The sequence below is a fragment of the Danio rerio genome, chromosome 12 (assembly GCF_049306965.1).
Source record: "Danio rerio strain Tuebingen ecotype United States chromosome 12, GRCz12tu, whole genome shotgun sequence".
In the NCBI taxonomy this organism is placed as follows: domain Eukaryota; kingdom Metazoa; phylum Chordata; class Actinopteri; order Cypriniformes; family Danionidae; genus Danio; species Danio rerio.
This window is the reverse complement of record NC_133187.1, coordinates 4,123,887-4,146,002: the sequence shown is the minus strand read 5'-3', so window position 1 is coordinate 4,146,002 and position 22,116 is coordinate 4,123,887. Positions and strand designations below refer to the sequence as shown.

The 22,116-nt window shown below is 33.2% G+C and overlaps 1 protein-coding gene across 4 annotated transcripts in view; it reads left to right on the top strand.

Annotated features, from left to right (window-relative positions):
- The window catches only part of wnk4a (WNK lysine deficient protein kinase 4a), a 128,708-nt gene that overhangs the window by 44,087 nt on the left and 62,505 nt on the right, over positions 1-22,116 (top strand). For all 4 annotated transcript variants that reach the window (XR_012387779.1, XR_012387778.1, XM_021480207.3 and 1 more), the window contains exons 3-5: positions 16,580-16,752; positions 17,943-18,163; positions 19,654-19,811. Coding sequence is in view for 2 of the 4 variants with exons in the window: in XM_021480207.3 (XP_021335882.2) it covers positions 16,580-16,752; positions 17,943-18,163; positions 19,654-19,811 (552 nt within the window). In the remaining 2 variants the exon portion in view is untranslated. The remainder of the gene's footprint in view (positions 1-16,579; positions 16,753-17,942; positions 18,164-19,653; positions 19,812-22,116) is intronic.

Below are 22,116 nucleotides of genomic sequence, written 5' to 3'. Positions count from 1 at the left end.
AAAAAGCCTAATGAAAATATCCAGACGGTGTTTTTACATGCTTTATCCTGCATTTATCCAATTATGCACAGCAACGAATGATATACTTTTGTTCCTTTTGAATAATTTATGCATGGAATTGATATCACTCCACTACAAATTCATCACAATCAATGTAAAATTGTGAATTATTTTCAAACAGAGTTAGAAGTCAATCTGGGGAAATTATATTCATATCTTAACATATATCATAGTAAAGCCAAATATCGCAATGTCGTGCAGCCATAACATAAACACACTAGTGTAACTGGCACTTTAGTGTGTGTCTGTGTCAGTGCAGGGCTTATGGGTAAATGAGCAGAGAGCTACACTGAAAAAACTGTCAAAAAGTCATGTCTACAAATGTTTTATGACTTATTAACTTTGACTCCTTTACAAAAGAGTCCATATTAGTACCCTAAAGTCCCCAAAAATACATGTTTGCTCTTTTTAGGTGCTAGTGTTATCTTACCAACCTTCTGTCTCGCTACAAACTCAGGGCTTCTGGTAGCACCCAGAATAGCAAAGTCCACTAAAGGAGGTTGAACATTCTCACATATGGCTCCTAAATTTTTTTTTCAACTACATTAACTACACGTTAAACTTGATATTTTTAGTCAGTTTGATTGATATAAGTTGAGATGACTAGAAAAAGAAAGAGGCAAGAATTATTTGACAGCGTATAGATATAGATTGACATCTAGAGTTTCTTTAATTTCGAGGAATCACAAACGTGACTCAGCCTGCTGCTGCTGAAATCGATGCTGTTTAGAAGAACAATGAGAACATTGTCACACAGTATGCATGAACACAAACACAGCTACCGTCCTCAGGCTGAAAAGGTTAGTCATTATCACAAATTAAGCTCATCTTTATTGTAACCCATGAGGCAGTTGTATACTTTCCGTCTGTGGAAGTTGGGGAATAATTAACCTATAATTGCATCTTCCTTCACACTTAACTTGTGCTGCTGGCAGACAAATAGCGGATGTTTCCTACTGGAACAAAATGTGCTCTTCTATTGATTTTTTTTAACCATGATTCTCCTTCTGTTGCGCTGCATTTAGCAACATTTCTCTATTGAGATATGTTGTGGATGGTGTTACAGCAGGTCAGATTTAAGCCACAGAATTTGGTTTGAATAACAACAAACGCAATTGCTCTGTGTTAACTTAAATGCCGCCATCCAAACCCTGATGCACAACAAACAAGCACTGAGGTAAGTTTGATTGAAATATGAGCACAGTCAGACCACACACATCAAAATGAACCAAAAAAGACAATGTGACTCTTAAAGGAACACTCCTGTAATTTTTTTAATTGACTTATTTTACAGCCTTTGTAAATTTCCTTGATTATCACCCCAGAATGAAAGTATAATTTCTCGCCGTATCAGCCTAGAATATGGCAACTTTTTATTTTCCATCAGTTTTAGTACAACCCCAGATCAGAAGTTGGGACAGTATGAAAAAAAAGTAATAAAAATAAAATAAAATAAAACAAAAAAAGTAGTGTTTTTTCTAAATTTACTTTGACTTGTATTTCAGAGCAGACAAAAAAACAACAACATTATTTAATGTGTTCCTCAAGATTTTAATTTAATTTAATTTAATTTAATTTAATTTAATTTAATTTAATTTAATTTAATTTAATTTAATTTAATTTAATTTAATTTAATTTTAATTTAATTTAATTAATTTAATTTAATTTAATTTAATTTAATTTAATTTTATTTTATTTTTATTTATTTATTTATTTTTATTTTTTAATAAATGCGTATTCCAATTCGAGTTCTTGCAACACATTCAAAAAAATATTAAGCATTTTCCACTGTTTAATGTTGCCATTGTTCACAGCACTTGTTCACAACAATATGTTTAGGGTCTGAAGTGACCAAGTAATAAAGGCCCTATCCCAATTGTATTTTTGTACACCTAACCCTTCCTCTTCCCCTTTGCCTTTGAAACAGAGTATGAAGGGAAAGGGCTTTAAAATGTACCCCTAAGAAATGGGACAGCACTACAACACCTGCACACATCATCATATGTCATCGTGATCTCTTGCTTCATATAAGATCAGATGATCGCGACTGCTGTAGTTACTCCAGTTGTGCTATTTTTTGGTATTTATCTTGTGGAAATCACCGAAGGCATATATCATGTTATCATATTTATCTAATGTGGCTATAAGATCGTAACTGTACTGTATATTTACACAGTGGCCATATTCATCTGTGTAAACGCACCAAAAACAGCATTAACGTTATAGGAGACACTGTATAAAGGTCATTCTCAGCCACTAGACAATACTGACAGGGTATTCGAGTGTCATCGAGTGTCAGAATGTTGTGGGACTGCTGTACAGGAGTTATTATTATGGATTGTAGATAGCCAAATTTAGCGTTTTTTTATTTTAGCGTTTTTTTTTTTTTTTTTAAAGCATGACGGTAAATCACGAATGCTGTTATGAATATAATAAAATTGTGTTTGTTTGGTGAAAAAATTTGTAATGATGACAAAAAATACTAAGTTGTGGATCTGCTTACTTCCGGGTGCAGTCATGCTGGCGTTGTGGCTGGTGTATTCGGGGAAATTTTTTCTTACCCCTTGGTTTTGAGTGTGGTCCTGAAAAATCTTCGTTCGAAGGGGTGTATACCTCTTCCCCCCTACGCCTTCAAGCTAAAGAGAATTGGGACACCCTTAGCCCTTCACAGGAATGCGCAAAACGAGGGGTAGGTGTAAAAGGAAGGGGAAGGGCTTAGGGGTAGAATTGGGATTGGGCCTTAGAAAACCTAGGAGCCATATTTGAAAACGCTTGACCTCTTTTAGTGGACTTTGCTATTTTTTGGTACTACAAGAAGCCCTGAGTTTTGAGATCTTAAAGACTGGGTTGGATTGTAGTGAGACAGAAGGTTGATTAGATAATATTAGTACCTAAAAAGAGCAAATGTGTACCTGCTGAGTTTTTTAGGGACTTCTTTGAGGTACTAATATGGACTCTTTTGTAAATGTACTACTTGTGTACAGAGGCTCTATGTTTATGCACCTATTTTTGACTATCTGAATTGAATCCGATCGCAAATCTGTTTTCTGTCATTGTAACCTGATTCAAATATTAGTTTGTATCTGTTTTATGTACGTTCTGATTAAAACTTTAGATTTTTATTTCAGTATTTAAATTTTCTTTTATTATTATTTAACTAAATTTGAATTATTATTATTATATTTGATCATTTTTGTAATTTTTTGAACAGGTTATAGTGTGTAAAAATATAAATATTAGTTTCAATATTAGTGTTTTTCACTGTAAAAATATTTGCTAATGAATAGTTTCCAGATTTTGTGATTCACAAGTGCTGATTTGCGGTTGTGAATTGCATTATGGCATGTTGATCTCTGCTCTGTCGACTTTAGATGTTGAAAAATCAACTCTACAGCTTAAAAAAAGTGACTTTTATTGATATTATAGTAGTTTGAAATAATATAATGTGTAAGAAATAATAAATATAGAGAGAATTAAGTCTGTCGATTAACAAAAAATGTCATTTTTGGGTGAACTATCCATTTAAGGGGCCTGTTCAAACTCAATGAGGGCTCCTGCTGGACCTTTACCTGTCTGTGTTGCTGTTGTACGGTGTTAATGTCATGTTTCATAATATTTGTCGAGTTTTATTTTTGTGCTTTGGATTATTTTCTTTCTGAGGAGGCTCTGGCTGCATTTCCTCCTGGTTCTGCAGTGGATGTGTGCTGGTGGTCAGTTAGGCTGTGTTCCTGCAGTCTAATGAAGGTGTTGACAGGTGGTCTCTGGTCACGTGGAGCCATTTTGACAACAGAGCGCTGCTTATGTAACACGCCTGTGGAACTGGGGCAAGACATTTTCAGCCTGGCTTTAATCACACGCACTTCTGTAGACTCCAATATATGTTTCTGCAAAGGGTCAGGAGAGTGCAGGTCTCAAAAGTGTGAGCTATGTGGAGCCGCAGCTGCGCTGAAATGACAACAAAAGCGTTGTGGCATCATTAGAGCAGCCAGGCACAGTCTGATGGGTTTTGCAGATGTTTTTTTGGCATGGCGTTTGATAAATGCACGCGCAGGGGGTGTGGTGTGTGTGTTGAATGATGAATGATGGGTCTGCTAATTCCTGATAGTGTTGACAAGAAGCTCACACTTGTTTTGTGTAAAAAAATGCATTCATATATTCAATGACATGTCTTTTATTAAGACCATATTTTTAATTTATGAGTTTGCTTGCATATATATGTAAGCACACACTCCTCCCATGCTGTATAAGTTTATAAACATCTGTTGAAAATGGTAATATAATATATTATATGCATTATATATTATATTATATACATATTGCATATAATCGTAAATATTATATACCTTAAATACATATTATATTTAATTGTGTATATTATATCATGCATGTCATTTTGACTTCTGTTGAGAATTATTAAATATGATTTATTATTTACATTATTTATTGCTTTTTTATATACCATGTTATATAATATGATGTATATAATATATTTTGTAAATGTATATGTGCATATATACTGATTCATCCAGCATCCAATGTATATATATATATATATATATATATATATATATATATATATATATATATATATATGTATATATATGTATATGTATGTATATGTATATATATGTATATGTATATGTATATATATGTATATATATGTATATGTATATATATATATATATATATATATATATATATATATATATATATATATATATATATATATATATATATATATATATATATATATATATATATATATATATATATATGTATGTATGTGTCAGAGCACAGTATGTTCTCTGTAGGGCGGGTTTAGAGACACTGGATTCTTAAACCAACTGTTTCAGACACTCAGAAAAGAAGACAAGCTTTAATTTTGACAATATTAAAGTGTTTTTTTGACCTTGGAAGAGGGCAAATCTGCTGACGGAGACTTCAGAAGACAATTAGAAAACTTAAAACAGAAATGATCTGTCTTGTGACTGAGAGGTGGCAAATTAAATCAGTTAAGAAGTCAAAATAATAATCCATGTTAGTCGTGGATTCATCCAATCAGTTTTGCCTGTAAGTATTTCAGATTTGCATAAATGTTTACAGCATCCTCTAGTGGATTTTTAATCTGAAACCTCCAGCAAAATGTATCTGGAGCAATGTATATTACGTTTCACTAAAAAGTAGACTGAGTCACGTTTTTGCTTTTTGCCTGGGCTGATAAAATCAAGCCCCCGAAATTGACATTTGGTATTGACCAATCACAACAGACTGACCCTTTTGACCAATCAGAGCACAGTATGTTCTCTGTAAGGCGGATTTAGAGACACCGGATTCTTAAACCAACTGTTTCAGACACTCAGAAAAGAAGACAAGATTTAATTTTGACAATATAAAGTGTTTTTTGACCTTGGAAGAGGGCAAATCTGCTGACGGAGACTTCAGAAGACAATTAGGAAACCGTAAAACAGAAATGATCTGTCTTGTGACTGAGAGATGGTTAATTAAATCAGTTAAGAAGTCAAAATAATAATCCATGTTAGTCGTGGATTCATCAGATCAGCCTTGTGAGGGTTTTCTGTGTAACTGGCCCTAACATTGAGATTTATAGTGCATATATATATATATATATATATATATATATATATATATATATATATATATATAGCATTTTAGGGGATTTATATTGCATTTAAGGGGATTTGAAGTTGAAAAAATCTAAATGTCAGTACATACACCTTGTCTTCTAATGTTACATTGGATTTGTCTCCAGCTTCGAGCTCCTGGGAGTGAATGGATGTGGTTTGGCATGAGGTCAGCAGTGAAGTGCTGCATTCTGGTCTGGGTAGTTTGGAGTTAACCCATGCTGTGAGCCTGCGCTCAACCCCCAGCGGCTCTGCGCTCTGATTGAACACACATGTGTTCCTGTACATTTGTTCCTCTGAACATTCAGGCATATAATAACAGAATGAGGCAACTTAGTATAAAATGCCGTCCAACAAAACTTTTGTGATCACATCTTCCAATAACAAACAGAAATATAAGTACCCGTGACTGAAGAACTAAACTATGATCGGCTAAATTGATAGCCTCCAATTATAAAAATATAATAGTAATTGAGTTAATCAAAAACTCTTAGAATTGACTTGTAGTTGGAGTGTTTTTCTAAGAAATGTTCTGCAGGAGTAATTCTTAACTGCTAATTGCTTCAATATTCGGTATCCCATAATTTTATTTAGACATTCTATGTGTCTGATTTTTCATTTTTAAGACAAACACAATGCGAGTTACTCTATTATACACTCACTGGCCACTTTATTAGGTACACCTTACTAGTACTGGGTTGGACCCTCTTTTGCCATTGTCATGCTCAAGAAACCAGTCTGAGATGATTCACGCTTTATGATATGGTGCGTTATCCTGCTGGAAGATGGGTACACTGTGGTCATAAAAGGATAGACATGGTCAGCAACAATAGGTAGGCTGTGGTGTTGACACGATGCTCAATTGGTACTGATGGGCCCAAAGTGTGTCAAGAAAATATCCCTCACACCATTACACCACCAGCCTGAACTGTTGATACAAGACAGGATGGATCCATGCTTTTATGTTGATGATGATAGATTCTGACCCGACCATCTGAATGTGGCAGCAGAAATGGAGACTCATCAGAGCAGGCAACGTTTCTCCAATCTTCTATTGTCCAGTTTTGGTGAGCCTGTGTGAATTGTAGCCTGTTCTTAGCTGACAGGAGTGGCACCCGGTGTGGTCTTCTGCTGCTGTAGCCCATCTGCCTGAAGGTTGGACGTGTTGTGTGTTCAGAGATGCTCTTCTGCTCGGTTGTAACGAGTGCTTATTTGAGTTACTGTTGCCTTTCTATCATCTGGAACCAGTCTGGCCATTCTCCTCTTACCTCTGACATCAACAACAAGGCATTTGCACCCACAGAACTGCCACTCACTGGATATTTCCTCTTTTTCAGATCATTCTAGGTAAACACTAGAGATGGTTGTGCGTGAAAACCCCTGTAGATCAGAAGTTTCTGAAACACTCAGTCCAGCCCGTCTGGCACTAACAACCATGGCACGTTCAAAGTCACTTAAATCCCCTTTCTTCCCCATTCTGATGCTTGCGTTGAACTGCAGCAGATCACCATGTCTACATGCCTAAATGCATTGAGTTGCTGTCATGACATTGGCTGATTAGAAATGTGCGCTAATGAGCAGTTGGCTGGTGAGTGTATTAATGTCCATGGCTCTTCCAGGCTTTTTGAAATGTACCTCAATAGAGTTGTATGGATTATTTTTATGATAATGGATGCAGTTTTTGGAGCTTCAAAAACCTCAGCTTCATAAAGTGACATTTAAAGAGACAGGATATTATTTAATCAAACTCAGATTGTGTTCATCAGACAGAAAACAAAATGGCATTGGTTTGGCTGATAGTTTGATGTTCGATCAAAATGTTTGGGATTTTAGAAAAAAGTAAGATGTGCTTAGAAAAATGTTAGTTTTCAATAATTGATTTTTCTATTAATGCATTCTGAATTTCTTATTTGCTTTAAAAAATTAAATTGAAGAATAGTTTATACCAGGGGTTCTCAACTGGTTTGGCCATGGGACCCTCATTTTTACATGGTCATCAAGCCGCGACCCCAATTTTTAGAAACTACAATACAATTTTAGGTACTATACTTAATTTGTATTTATTTGTTAACGAAAACAAGTAGTGACAGACACATCATAAGAAATTCACCAAGACTTACAAATAAACACTATTTTATTGGATCAATGGATCAAATTATAGAAATATTACAAAGTAAAAATGACCAATACTGTTATTAATAAACTGTTAATAAAACATGTTTTCTAGTTTCTAAATGTTGTTTTAATTTAGAAGGTTTCATGCTCTCTTATGAGAGCACCTCACTACATATGACTCTGAGGCTTTAAGTCTTTAAATCGTCTATATATATATATAGACTATGTAAAGTATGGATATATATATATATATATATATATATATATATATATATATATATATATATATATATATATATATATATATATATATATATATATATATCCATACTTTACATATTCGGGGTCATATGTGCGCTACAACATATTTGTTGCAATAATAAAATGAAATTTCACATGTCAAACGGTAGGGTTGTTGCGCATGCATTTCAAAATAAAAGTCTGGAATAAGCAAAATAAGTTAAAAATTAAACTTTTGTTGTTTTTTTGACCACACACTCCACGACCCACTGAAAATGTCCCGCGACCCACCAGTTGAGAAACACTGGTTTATACAACATGCATATTGCAAACTACAACACATTTTAAGACATGATTTATTTTGATATGTGATTTATATTTATTTAACTCTTTTAGTTATTAGATATTCAGCTTTTTATGTATCCAGCTGTAGAATTCTTAATCTAGTTCAAATGTTGAGTTTTGTCCAGGTATACATTACATAGTATTCATACCGTGTGTAAAATACTATATCTTTATTGCTTTCTGCTTGGACAATTTGTGGCAGACTCAAATCAGTGTCTATCATTAAATCTTATAGTAACATACACAATAAAACGTTTTCACACTAGAGTCCAGCATGCTTAGACTCCTCCCATATTTGTCCTACATATATACGTCAAGCACAAACTGCTACCATATGACTGATTTCCTGTCAAGCCCTTGGGTTCTTCTTTCAGTGGTGATGATGATAAGCTTGTAGAGGTTGTTATGTGTCATTTTGCAATTACTCCCTCGCTGTGCCTCAGGCTGTCCTGAACTCAAGCTGTCGTGTTTCTCCAGGTCGGTATAATCCTTTAGGATTGCCCCCGTTTAAGCCCACCATGGTTCAATCATGCAGTTCTGACCTGTTTTAACAGCTCTGGCTCCAGGATGATCACTTTATGTCTTTATTACAATTCTACCAAATGAACTCATTGGAAGGACCTTCCTCAGCCTGCATTTTTGCAAAACATTTCATTGCAGGTTTCAGTTGAGAAATTCACTAGAGGACACTGTCTACCTTTTTAGCAATTCCAAAGTATGTTACTTAGGGTATGTTTTGTCGTGCGTTTCGTAAAAATAAAAAAATCCACTGGAGGGCGCTGTCTGTTTTTTGCAGTTCTAAAATAGGTTACTTAGGGTACGTTTTTGTGTGTGTTCCGTATAAAAATATCCACTGGAGTGCGCTGTCTATTTTTTTGCAATTCCGAAATATGTTACTTAGGGTGCGTATTGTTGTATGTTTCAGATTTAAAATCCACTAGAGGGTGCTGCCCACGTTTTTTCCAATTTTGAAATATGTTAGTAATGGTACATTTTGTTGTGCGTTTCGAATTATATATCCACTAGAGGGCAATGCTTACATTTTAGCGAAACTAGATTACGTTACTTTGAGCGTGTCTTGTTGTATGTTTCAGATGAAAAATCTTTATTACAATTCTACCAAGTGAACTCATTGGAAGGACCTTTCTCAGCTTGCATTTTTGCAAAACATTTCGTTGCAGGTTTCAGATGAGAAATCCAGTAGAGGGCGCTGGTTACGTTGTGAATTTGAAATCCTTACTCAGGGTGCGTCTTGTACGTTTCAGATGAAAAATTCACTAGAGGACACTGTCTACGTTTTTAGCAATTCCAAAGTATGTTACTTAGGGTATGTTTTGTCGTGCGTTTCATAAAAATAAAAAAATCCACTGGAGGGCGCTGTCTGTTTTTTGCAGTTCTGAAATAGTTACTTAGGGTACGTTTTGTTGTGTGTTCCGTATAAAAATATCCACTGGAGTGCGCTGTCTATTTTTTTGCAATTCCGAAATATGGTACTTAGGGTGCGTATTGTTGTATGTTTCAGATTTAGAATCCACTAGAGGGTGCTGCCCACGTTTTTTCCAATTCTGAAATATGATAGTTATGGTACGTTGTGTTGTGCGTTTCCAATTATATATCCACTAGAGGGCGATGCTTACATTTTAGCGAAACTAGAATACGTTACTTTGGGCGTGTCTTGTTGTATGTTTCAGATTAAAGTTCCACTAAAGTGCTCTGTCTAGATTTTCGAAATATTCTACTTAGGGTTTGTTTTGTTGTGTGTTTCATTATCAAAATTCACTGGAGGGCATGGTCTACCTTTTTTTCAATTGCGAAATACGTTAGTAAGGGTGCGTCTAGTTGTATGATTCAGATTATAAATCCACTAGAGGGTGCTGTCTATGTTTTTTGCAATTCCGAAATACGTTCTTAGGGTGCGTTTTGTTGTGCGTTTCATATTGAAAATCCACTGGAGGGCACTTTCTATGTCGTTTGCAATTCTAAAATACATTACTAAGGGTGCGTCTTGTTGTATGTTTCAGATACAAAATCCACTAGAGGGCGCTGTCTATGTTTTTTGCAATTCCAAAATACGTTACTTAGGGTACGTTTTGTTGTGCATTTCCAATTAAATATATACACTAGAGGGCGAGGCTTATCTACCTAGGGCGCTATCTACATTTTTTGCAATTGTGAAATACGTTACTTAGGGTATGTTTTGTTGTATGTTTCAGAGTAAAAATCCACTAGAGGGCGCTGTCAAGATTTTTGCAATTTTGAAATACGTTACTTGGGGTACATTTTGTTGTGTGTTTTGGATTAAAAATCCACTGAAGGGCGCTGCTTAAATTTTTTCGAACCTGAAATACATTACTTTGGGCGCGATTTTTTTTTTTTTATGTTTCAGATTAGTAATTCACTAGAGGACGCTGTATAGTTTTTTTGCAATTGCGAAATAAGTTACTAAGGGGATGTTTTGTTGTGTGTTTCATATTAAAAATCCACTGGAGGGCGCTGCTCAAATTAAATAGAACCTAAAATAAGTTACTTAGGGTGCGTCTTATTGTATGTTTCAGATTAATAATCCACTAGAGGGCGCTGACTAGATTTTTGAAATACGTTACTTGGGGTACATTTTGTTTTGTGTTTCGGATTAAAAAATTAAATGGAGGGTGCTGCTTAAATTTTTCCGAACCTGAATTACGTTACTTTGGGTGCTTTTTTTTTTGTATGTTTCAGATTAAAAATTCACTAAAGGGCGCTATCTAAATTTTTTGCAATTGTGAAATACGTTACTTAGGGTATGTTTTGTTGTATGTTTCAGATTAAAAATCCACTGGAGGGCTCAGCTTAAATTATTCTGACCCTAAATTATGTTACTTAGGGTGTCTAGATTTTTGGCAAATCTGAAATACGTTACTCATGGTACGTTTTGTTGTACGTTTAAGATTCACATCCTTCTTGTACGTGTCCTCAAGAAAGCAGTGCTTGTCGTACAGATCATCTAGTAAACCACTGACCTAAACCCTTTCCTAAACTCAACCAGTAGTGATTGTAAGCAATTATAAAAGCAATTGTAAGAGAAAGGTGCACTGCAACCACATAGGTGTACCTTGATTTTACATTGCCTTTACTTCTTTAGTGTAAGCATGCTTCACTGGAAGCGAAACAAAACAAAAATCTCTAAAATGTAAGTTACATAATGCACACCAGCGGTCAGCCTTACAGCTTGTCAAATGCAATAATTTCATGGAAAACTCCTGTTTTGGTGTTGCTTACTCAAAGTAGAGTGAGAGCAGGACTTATAGAGAAATCGTCTCTGTTTTTAGAAAACCCCTGGAAAGTCAAGCTCTTAAAGATGTTTACATTCTGGAAAAAACTTGGTTGCATAAATCGGTGCTCTTGGCTGCGCTGGTGGCTGAAACCCTGCACCTCTGTCAGTGTGTTTGTTTTCCCAGCAGCACAGATATAGTCCTACAGAGTGTATTTGAGGAGATAATGATATTAACTGTGCTAAAAACGTGCCTGTGTGTATGAGAAGACCTCGGCTGTGTGCCTGATGTGAGGAGACAGTAGCTCTGTGTTGACTGTATACACACATTTAACTCTAAAAGCTAATCTTGTGTGGGCTTAAAATGCTAAACTGATGTTTCGAGTCACTAATCAGTAGTAGTATATGTATCATAGAGAGAAATTTTGCAATTATAATTATCAAAATTATCAATATTATCACTTTTAAATGACCTGAAAATGTTCAAAACAATAAATGTCATGCAGACTTAAGGCATTCCAGCAAGTTTTGTATCTGAAAATTAACAGAAATGGAGACTCATCAGAGCAGACAGCGTTTCTCCAATCTTCTATTGTCCAGTTTTGGTGAGTCTGTGTGAATTGTAGCCTCAGTTTCCTGTTCTTAGCTGGCAGGAGTGGCACCCGGTGTGGTCTTCAGCTGCTCTAGCCCATCCGCCTCAAGGTTGGACGTGTTGTGTGTTCAGAGATGCTCTTCTGCAGACCTTGGTTCTATCGAGTGCCTATTTGAGTTACTGTTGCCTTTCTATCAGCTGGAACCAGTCTGGCCATTCTCCTCTGGCATCAACAAAGCATTTGCACCCACAGAACTGCCGCTCACTGAATATTTCCTCTTTTTCAGGCCATTCTCTGTAAACCCTAGAGATGGTTGTGCGTGAAAATCCAAGTAGATCAGCAGTTTCTGAAATACTCAGTCCAGCCCGTCTGGCACTAACAACCATGCCACATTCAAAGTCATTTAAATCACCTTTCTTCCCCATTCTGATGCTCGGTTTGAACTGCAGCAGATCGTCTTGACCATGTGTACATGCCTAAATGCATTGAGTTGCTGGCATGACATTGGCTGATTAGAAATTTGCATTAATGAGCAGTTGGACAGGTGTACCTAATAAAGTGGCCGGTGAGTGTATATACTTAATAATTGTCTTTATAAACGTGCCGTCGCACAATTCACTTATTGCAATGTTACAGGATATACAATGAGTTTTTAACATTGCAATAATCAATCACGGTTGTAATGATCATGAAAACCTGAAATGATAATAATATCCGGCATGCAATTTACCATGGTTTACTTTGAAACTGGTAATCATGACAGCACTGATGTATGGTGTTAATTGTGGTTAGTGGGGGATATTACAGTACTGTACTGTACAGCTAGATTGGCATGATGCGTGAGTGAGTTCATTGAGAATTTCAGTGTGTGTGTGTGTGTGTGTGTGTGTTTGTAAATCCAACAATGCTTGTCAATCCGTTGCTGTCACAAAGCCTTGGGCCTGGTTCAGGAAATGGCAGTTAAGTTGGGTTGGGAAAGAAACATGTTTTTACATGAATTCATCTCCTCAAGAGGTAAAAGTCGCATCTTAAATTTATTCTTTTGTTTAAAAAAATTCCCCCATAGGAAGAAGAGTCAGCTCACGAGTCTCTATTGTAGTTTTAAATGTGGTCTTAAAGGAGAGCTCAGTCAAAAATGAAAAATCCTCTACAAATGTAATCCTGTTTGAGTCTCTTTCTTCAACGGAACACAAAAGAAGATATTCTGAAGAATGTTGGAAAACAAAAAAACAGCCATTGACTTGCATAGTATGTTTTAGGGCTGCACAATACTTCGTTTCATTCATGATATATTATTTTTATTTAGTTTTTTTATCCTGGAAAGTACATTTAAATATTTTTATGATTTTTTTTAGAATAAAAAATATCTATTGAATAATTCATGATATAAATGTTAACGGTCTGTTTATTCTGGAAAGTACATTTAATAATCTTAAAAAAAACTATTATTTATACAAAAAAAAAAAATCTTGAATTAATGACATATTTTCTTTATCCTGGAAAGTTCATTTAATAATCTCTAGTAAATTACTTTTATATATATATATATATATATATATATATATATATATATATATATATATATATATATATATATATATATATATATATATATATATATATATATATATATATTTTTTTTATATATATATATATATATATATATATATATATATATATATATATATATATATATATATATATATATATATATATATTCAAGAATTTATGACATTAATTGAAAATACAGTTTATCCTGGAAAGTACAAATCTCTAGTGAATTAGTTATTTATATTAAATAATAATTTTTTTGAAGAATTCATAATATAATCATTTTTCTTTATCCTGAAAAGTACAGTTAAAAATCTTAGGTTCATTTTAAAAAAACATTATTTATTGAAGAGTTCATGATATAAATGTTAATGTTTTGTTTATCCTGTAAAGTACATTTAATCATCTTAAAAATAATTATTTTTTACAAAAAAAAAAAATTGTGAAGAATTCATGATATGAATAAATTTTTTTTTTGTGAATAAATTAATTATTTATATTAAAAATCTTTATTTATCGAATAATTCATGATAAAAATTTTTCTTGTTTTTGTTAATTCTGGAATGTAAATTTAAAAATCCTAATTAATTAATTAATTAATCATTTATATTAAAATCATTATTTGTTGAAGAATTCATGATATATTATTTTCTTTTTTGTTTATTCTAAAATGTAAATTTAAAAAATCTTAATTAATTAATTATTTATATAAAAACAAATAATTTTTTATTGAAGAATTCATAATATATTTTTTTCCTTTTTTTGTTAATTCTGGAATGTAAATTTAAACAAATCTTAATTAATCACTCATATTTTTAAAATCATTATTTATTGAAGAATTCATGATATAAATGTCAATGTTTTGTTTATCCTGTAAAGTGCATTTATTAATTGTAATAAATAAATTATTTATAATTTAAAAAATATATATTTATTAAACAATTCAGAATATAAATTTGAAAGTTTTGTCAAATTTAAAAATCGTCTTTGCCTATATCAGATCTTTAAAAGTCATTCGATTTAATCTTCTACTGAAAGCACTATAAAATTGTTAGAAAAAAAAAAGAAAAAACTAACATAATTACAAAGAGAATATTTATACCTTATATGGTTTTAAACTAAATATAAGGAACACTACAGCACTTTTATGTTGCTCACCAACATATTGTCATTTCACCTATACGGGACATCATATAAGAAGCATGAAATACAGAGTTAAATTTTCTGCCCACTGGAGACATAAACACACGCTTTTCCCAGAACTCATTGAATGTGGGATTCATGCTGCTCAAACCGGTGTCTCTCCGGAGTTTTCCACCCTCCCAAGCCATCTAAATCAAGCCTTTCATACCCAAAACAGCACAGAAATGGCCTTTTTGCACACTCACTCCTTGTCTAAGAGTCGCTAAAAAGGCTTTCGAAGACCTGTGTTTAGATTGGGAAGTAATTATTCGACAATGGAAAGAAAACGGTTACAGTGGCACTTTTACATAAATGCTGAAATTCTTGCGGTTGCAACCATCTTGCAGGTTCTTATCTGTTTTAATGGCTTTTTAAAGACTAATTACAGGTGGTTCCCTGCCAGAATATGCAGTGAATCATGCTTATTGAGGGAGGATGTACGTCACACGCATTTAAGACACTTCAAGACTCAAATTAACCCTGAGCGTGTTGTTTGAGAGGGCGTGCAGCAAGATCAAGCGTTTACTGTAGGATGATTAAAGTCTAAAATAGTATCTTGATTACCGTATTGGATGCTTTAGGGTTATACGGCTCATATTTTGTGTGAAAATGTGACATATATTGCATATACAGTTGAAGTCAGAATTATTAGCCCCGTTTTTATTTTATTTTTATTTTTTAAACATTTCCCAAATGATGTTTGACAGAGCAAGGAAATTTTCACAGTATGTCTGATAATATTCTTTCTTCTAGAAAAAGTCTTATTTGTTTTATTTCGGCTAGAATAAAAGCAGTTTTTAATTTTTTTAAAACTTATTTTGGGACAAAATTATTAGCCCCTTAAGAATTTTTTTTCCGATAGTGTACAGAACAAACCATCATCATAGACATAGAATAACTTGACTAATTACCCTAACCTGCCTAGTTCACCTTATTAACCTAGTTAAGCCTTTAAATGTCACTTTAAGCTGTATAGAAGTGTCTTGAAAAATATCAATTAAAATATTATTTACTGTCATCATGGCAAAGATAAAATAAATCAGTTATTAGAAATAAGTTTTAAAAACTATTATGCTTAGAAATGTGTCTTCCCTCCATTAAACAGAAATTGGGGAAAAAATAAACAGGGGGGCTAATAATTCTGACTTCAACTGTAAATGTCAGTAATTTCCAATTATTTGTTACGGAAATTTAATTTAATTTAAAAATGGGAGGAGTAGAGGTGGAAGGGGGGATTCTTCAAGACGAAAATGGCTGAAGTAAGATACTCTGGTTATTTATAGTGGTTAAGGAGTCGTCTGATTGGTAAATCAGTGTTAGCTAATGTGCTAAATCATAAGCATGTGCTCCTCTCGAAATTAAACTTCACAAAGTATTAAATGTATAAATGCGGGAGCCCTGGGCTTAATTATCTCAGAGCTCTGGGTTCTCTCCCGGGACAGCATGCCAAACCTGCTAATAGCGTCAAGCATTATCTAAGTGCAAACTCTTGAAAGTGTAAATTTATTAAGTAGATCATAGTAAGTTTTATTTTTTTGTTAAGTTTTGAGTGAATGTTCTATATTTTCAATGTTTTTTTTTCTCTTTTTATCCCTTTTTAGACTCGCAAACTGAGCAAAGTGGAGCGTCAGCGCTTCAGCGAAGAGGTCGAGATGCTCAAGGGTCTCCAGCATCCAAACATCGTGCGCTTTTACGACTCCTGGAAGTCCAACGTCAAAGGCCAGAAGTGCATCCTGCTGGTCACTGAGCTCATGACTTCTGGCACTCTCAAAACGTGAGTCTTGGAATCCCATTCCTCAAGTTAGAATATGCAAATCTTTTACTCACCTTCAGGGCATAGAAAAAAAATGAAAAGACCTGCTTCTGCTTAAGGCTGAACTAAGATATTTGGAATGTTTTGGGTTCCATTGACATTCATAGCATTATTTGGTCACACTTTACAATAAGGTTCATTAGTAAATGTTAATTAATGCATTTACTAACATGAACAAACAATGAACAATACAATTACGACTGTTAGTTAATGTTAGTTAATGAAAATTCAGTTGTTCATTGTTAGTTCATGTTAACTCATGGTGCATTAACTAATGTTAACAAGCATGGACTTGGATGTTAATAATGCATTAGTAAATGTTTGATTATGATTAATAAATGCTGTACATGTGTTGTTCATGATTAGTTCATGTTAGTAAATGCATTAACTAATGAACCTTATTGTAAAGTGTTACCCATTATTTCACATATAATGGAAGTCAATGTGGAAGTCAACCTTTTTCAAAATACCCTCTTTTACACCCCAATCAAGACATTTCATGAGAAAAAGGCATCATTAAACCATTATTAAAATAAAGAAGCATGAAAAAGAAAAAGGAAATTCTTAAATAAATAAACAACAATATTTTTGTATAATGCTATAGCGGGAAAAGCGTTAAGAAAAAGTCACCTGTATCTTGGATAAGCGAGTGGATAAAAGGAGCAGTTCACTCAAAAGTAAAGATTCTGTCATCATTTGCTCACCCTTTACTTGTTTTAAACCTGTCTGAATTCCTTTATTCTGTTGAACACAAAAGAAGATGCTTTAAAGAATGTTGGAAACCTGTAACCATTGACTTTCATAGTGTTTGTTTTTTCCTACTATGAAAGTCAACGGGTTCAGCTTTCTTCAACATATCTTCTTTTGTGTTCAACAACGTTGTAATCACTTGAGGAAGAGTAAATAGTGAGTAAAAGATTTATTTTTGGCCTTTTTTTAGATAGGACAGTATTGAGACAGGAAGTGAAGTGGGAGAGAGAGAGAGAGAGAGAGGGTAGGGAAATGTCCTCGAGCCGGGATTCGAACTCGCGACGCCCTGACGTGCTATTGCACCATATGTCGGTGCGCTAACCACTAGGCTATTGGGCCGACAGTAAATGTTTATTTTTAGGTGAACTATCCCTTTAACACCATCTCTTCCCGTTTGTCAGGTATCTGAAGCGTTTTAAGGAGATGAAGCTGAAGCTCCTGCAGCGGTGGAGCCGGCAGATCCTCAAGGGGCTTCACTTCCTGCACACACGCTCTCCTCCCATCATACACCGGGACCTGAAGTGCGACAACATCTTCATCACGGGGCCCACAGGAAGTGTGAAGATCGGGGACCTGGGACTGGCCACTCTCAAGAGGGCCAGCTTTGCTAAAAGCGTCATAGGTAAGTCATTGCAAGCTATCAAATGGCTCAGCCATTCATTCATTCATTTTCTTTCGGATTAGTCCCTTTATTAATCTGGGGTCGCCACAGCAGACTGAACCGCCAACTTTTCCAGCATATTTTTTACGCAGCGGATGACCTTCCAGCCGAAACCTATCACTGGGAAACATCCACACACACTCATTCACACACATACACTACAACAGACAATTTAGCCTACCCAGTTCACCTATACTATGTCTTTGGACTGTGGGGGAAACCGGAGCACCCAGAGGAAACCCACACGAACACGGGGAGAACATGCAAAATCCACACAGAAATGCCAACTGACCCAGACGAGGCTCGAACCAGCGACCTTCTTGCTATGAGGCAAATGTGCTACCCACTGCGTCGCTATGAATAGTCTAATCTAATCTAATCTAATCTAATCTAATCTAATCTAATATAATATAATATAATATAATATAATATAATATAATCTAATCTAATCTAATCTAATCTAATATAATATAAAATAATATATAATAAAATAATATATAATAAAATAATACAAAAAATAATATAATATAATATAATTAAAAATAATATAATATATTAAAATATAATATAAAATAATATAACATAATCTAAAATAATATAATATAAAATAATATAATATAATATAATATAATATATAATAAAATAATATAAAAAAATAATATATAATAAAATAATATAAAAAATAATATAATATAATATATAATATAATATAATATAATATAATATAATATAATATAATATAATATAATATGATTTAAAATAATATAATATAATAAAATATAATATAATATAAAATAATATAATAAAATATAATATAATATAAAATAATATAACATAATCTAAAATAATATAATATAATATAAAATAATATAATATATTATAAAATAATATAATATAATATAATATAATATAATATAATATAATATAATATAATATAATATAATATAATATAATATAATATAATAATGTGAAAAAGTAAACTTTATGCCTTTTAAGAAAATAACACACTTTAAAATAATACACTTAAGTAAGCGTAAACTGAGTGTAATGTTAACAATTTATTTACAATTAAATTTCAATGTATTATAATTAAGAATAACATTAAATCCAGTTAATATGTCATAATATATCACTTTTATTGAGTTTGAAATATGGTAAAGTTTACGCTGCATGTACTGGGGAATATTTACTATCAACTAAACTACACTTAAATGTTTAAATCATAAAGTAAAACTTTTTTTGTTGATATTTTAATTGTGCTTAAGTGTTTAGAAACAGTCATGAAAGTGTACTCTCTCTTTCTCTCTTTAGTATTGTGCAAGTAGTTTTATATAACTTTTATGCTAGTACACTAAGAGCAAGAGAAAACTATGCTTTTTAATAATTTTTATAATCACATTAAGTTTTGTGTGTGTGTTTATGGTAAGAGTTCCTCATATTGTGTTTAACAGGAACTCCTGAATTCATGGCTCCTGAAATGTATGAGGAGAAATACGACGAGGCGGTGGACGTTTATGCATTTGGCATGTGTATCTTGGAGATGACCACATCCGAATACCCGTATTCAGAGTGCCAAAACGCTGCCCAGATTTACCGCAAAGTTACCAGTGTAAGTTTCAACCTGCTTACTTACTTGGATAACATTAAAGGGGAAGTTCATTCAAAAGTGAAATCTCTGTCATTGTTTATTAACCCTTCACTTGTTCGAAACCGATTTGAGTTTCTTTCTTGTATAGAACACAAGGAAGATATTTTAAAGAATGCTGGTACTTTCATTGTATTTTTTTCTAACCGTAAAAGCCGACGTGTGTCAGCAACTACATTCTTCAAAATATCTTCTTTTTCATTCTACAGAAGAAAGAAAGCTGTAAAGGTTTAAAACCACACGAGGAGAGTAAACGATGAGCCAATTTTCATGTTTCTGTGAACTATCCCCTAACGTCTAAATGTAGGCATTATTCGTTGCTAAATATTTTCTCAGTGACTATTAATACAGTTTGGGTCAATCATTTTTGAAATTCACCAAATGTTCGCCAACTATTACGATTGGTCCCAGCAGCCCCATTCTTCTAAATATCTTATTTTGTGTTCCACAGAAGAAAGAAAGCCAGAAAGGTTTAAAACCACACAAAGAGAATAAATAATGAGCCAATTTTCATTTCTGAGTGAACTATCCCTTTAATGTCTAAATTTAAGCATTATTCATTATTATTTCTTATTGCCTTTATTCGTTATTTAAAACTCATCTAAATTTAGGCATTATTCATTATTCGTTATTATTTGTTATTGCAATTATTCATTATTCATTATTCGTTTAAACTTAGGCATTATTCGTTATTATTTGTTATTGCAATTATTCATTATTCGTTGTTCATTATTCGTGTAAATTTAGGCGTTATTCATTGTTTTTTGTTATTGCCATTATTCGTTAATCAAAATTTGTCTAAATTTAGGCATAATTCGTTATTTGTTATTATTTGTTATAGCCATTATTTGTATTCATTATTCTTCTAAATTTAGGCATTATTAGTGATTCGTTATTATTTGTTATTGTCATTATTCGATATTCATTATTCGTCTAAATTTAGGCACTATTTGTTATTATTTGTTATTGTCATCATTCGTTATTCATTATTTGTCTAAATTTAGGCATTATTAGTGATTCGTTATTATTTGTTATAGCCATTATTCGAAATTCATTATTCGTCTAAATTTAGGCACTATTCGTTATTATTTGTTATTGTCATTATTCGTTATTCATTATTCGTCTAAATTTAGGCGTTATTAGTTGTTATTTGTTATTGCCATTATTTGTTATTCAATATTCATCTGAATCTAGGCATTATTTGTTATTTGTAATTGTTTGTTATTTCCATTATTTATTATTTGTCTAAATTTAGCCATTATTTGTTACTAAACGAAATTTTGATAATATTCGTTTGGGTCAATAATTTTTTTAATTCACCAAATGTTCGCCAACTGTAACGGTGGGTGCCAGCAATTGCATTTTTAAAAATATCTTTTGTGTTCAACGCAAGAATAGAAAGCCCTAAAGGTTAAAAACCACTCAAGAGAGAATAAACCAATGAGCCAGTTTTTATTTTTGTTTGAACTGTACCTTGAAACGTCTAAATGTAGGCATTATTACTAAATATTTTCTCAGAGAATATTAAGACAGTTTGGGTTAATCATTTCTGAAATTCACTAAATGTTTGTAAACTTATTGCCTGGAATGCAAAATAAAGAATTTTAAGTTTTTGCAGGTCATTTTTTGTAGAAAGGCACAACTTTTTCCATCATATACACTAATGGAGATGCTTTAACAAACAACATTACATTTTCTTGAATTTTATGTGCATTACATAAGCACATGCTTCTCGATATGTCCTTGTTTAATCTCAGACCTTTAACTCAGCACCAAAAATGCTGTAAACATCCCTCTATCCATTCCCTTCCTTCAATCTCTTCCTGCGTGTCCTCAGTTTCCTCTCATTTCCTAAGAGCTTGCTGTGCGTGGAGCTTTAAGACTCGTGGCTGGGGTCTGATTAGAGCCCACGGCTGAGTTTAGAAACCCCCCTGACTGCATCCGGCTATAAAAAAGCCCAGGGCTCGTCTCCTATCTGTATAATTTGAGAAAGGCCTCACAGTTCACATGCGGACACAAATCGGTCTCTCGATTATACAACTTGTTTTGCATACACTATATTCACTTATCTGCGCCTTATTGCATTAGGAAACTTTACGCCATATTCTTCACTCAGATCTCTTTAAAGTAAACAAATTTAGTGCAAAGAACTCTTCAAAGCATCTGTTAATTGTTTTTAAGTGTGTCTAATAAAATGTCAAAAGTAAACATGTAGTGTGTAATGCAGATGTAAAGACCAACGTGCACAATAAATGGAGTTATCGTCTCC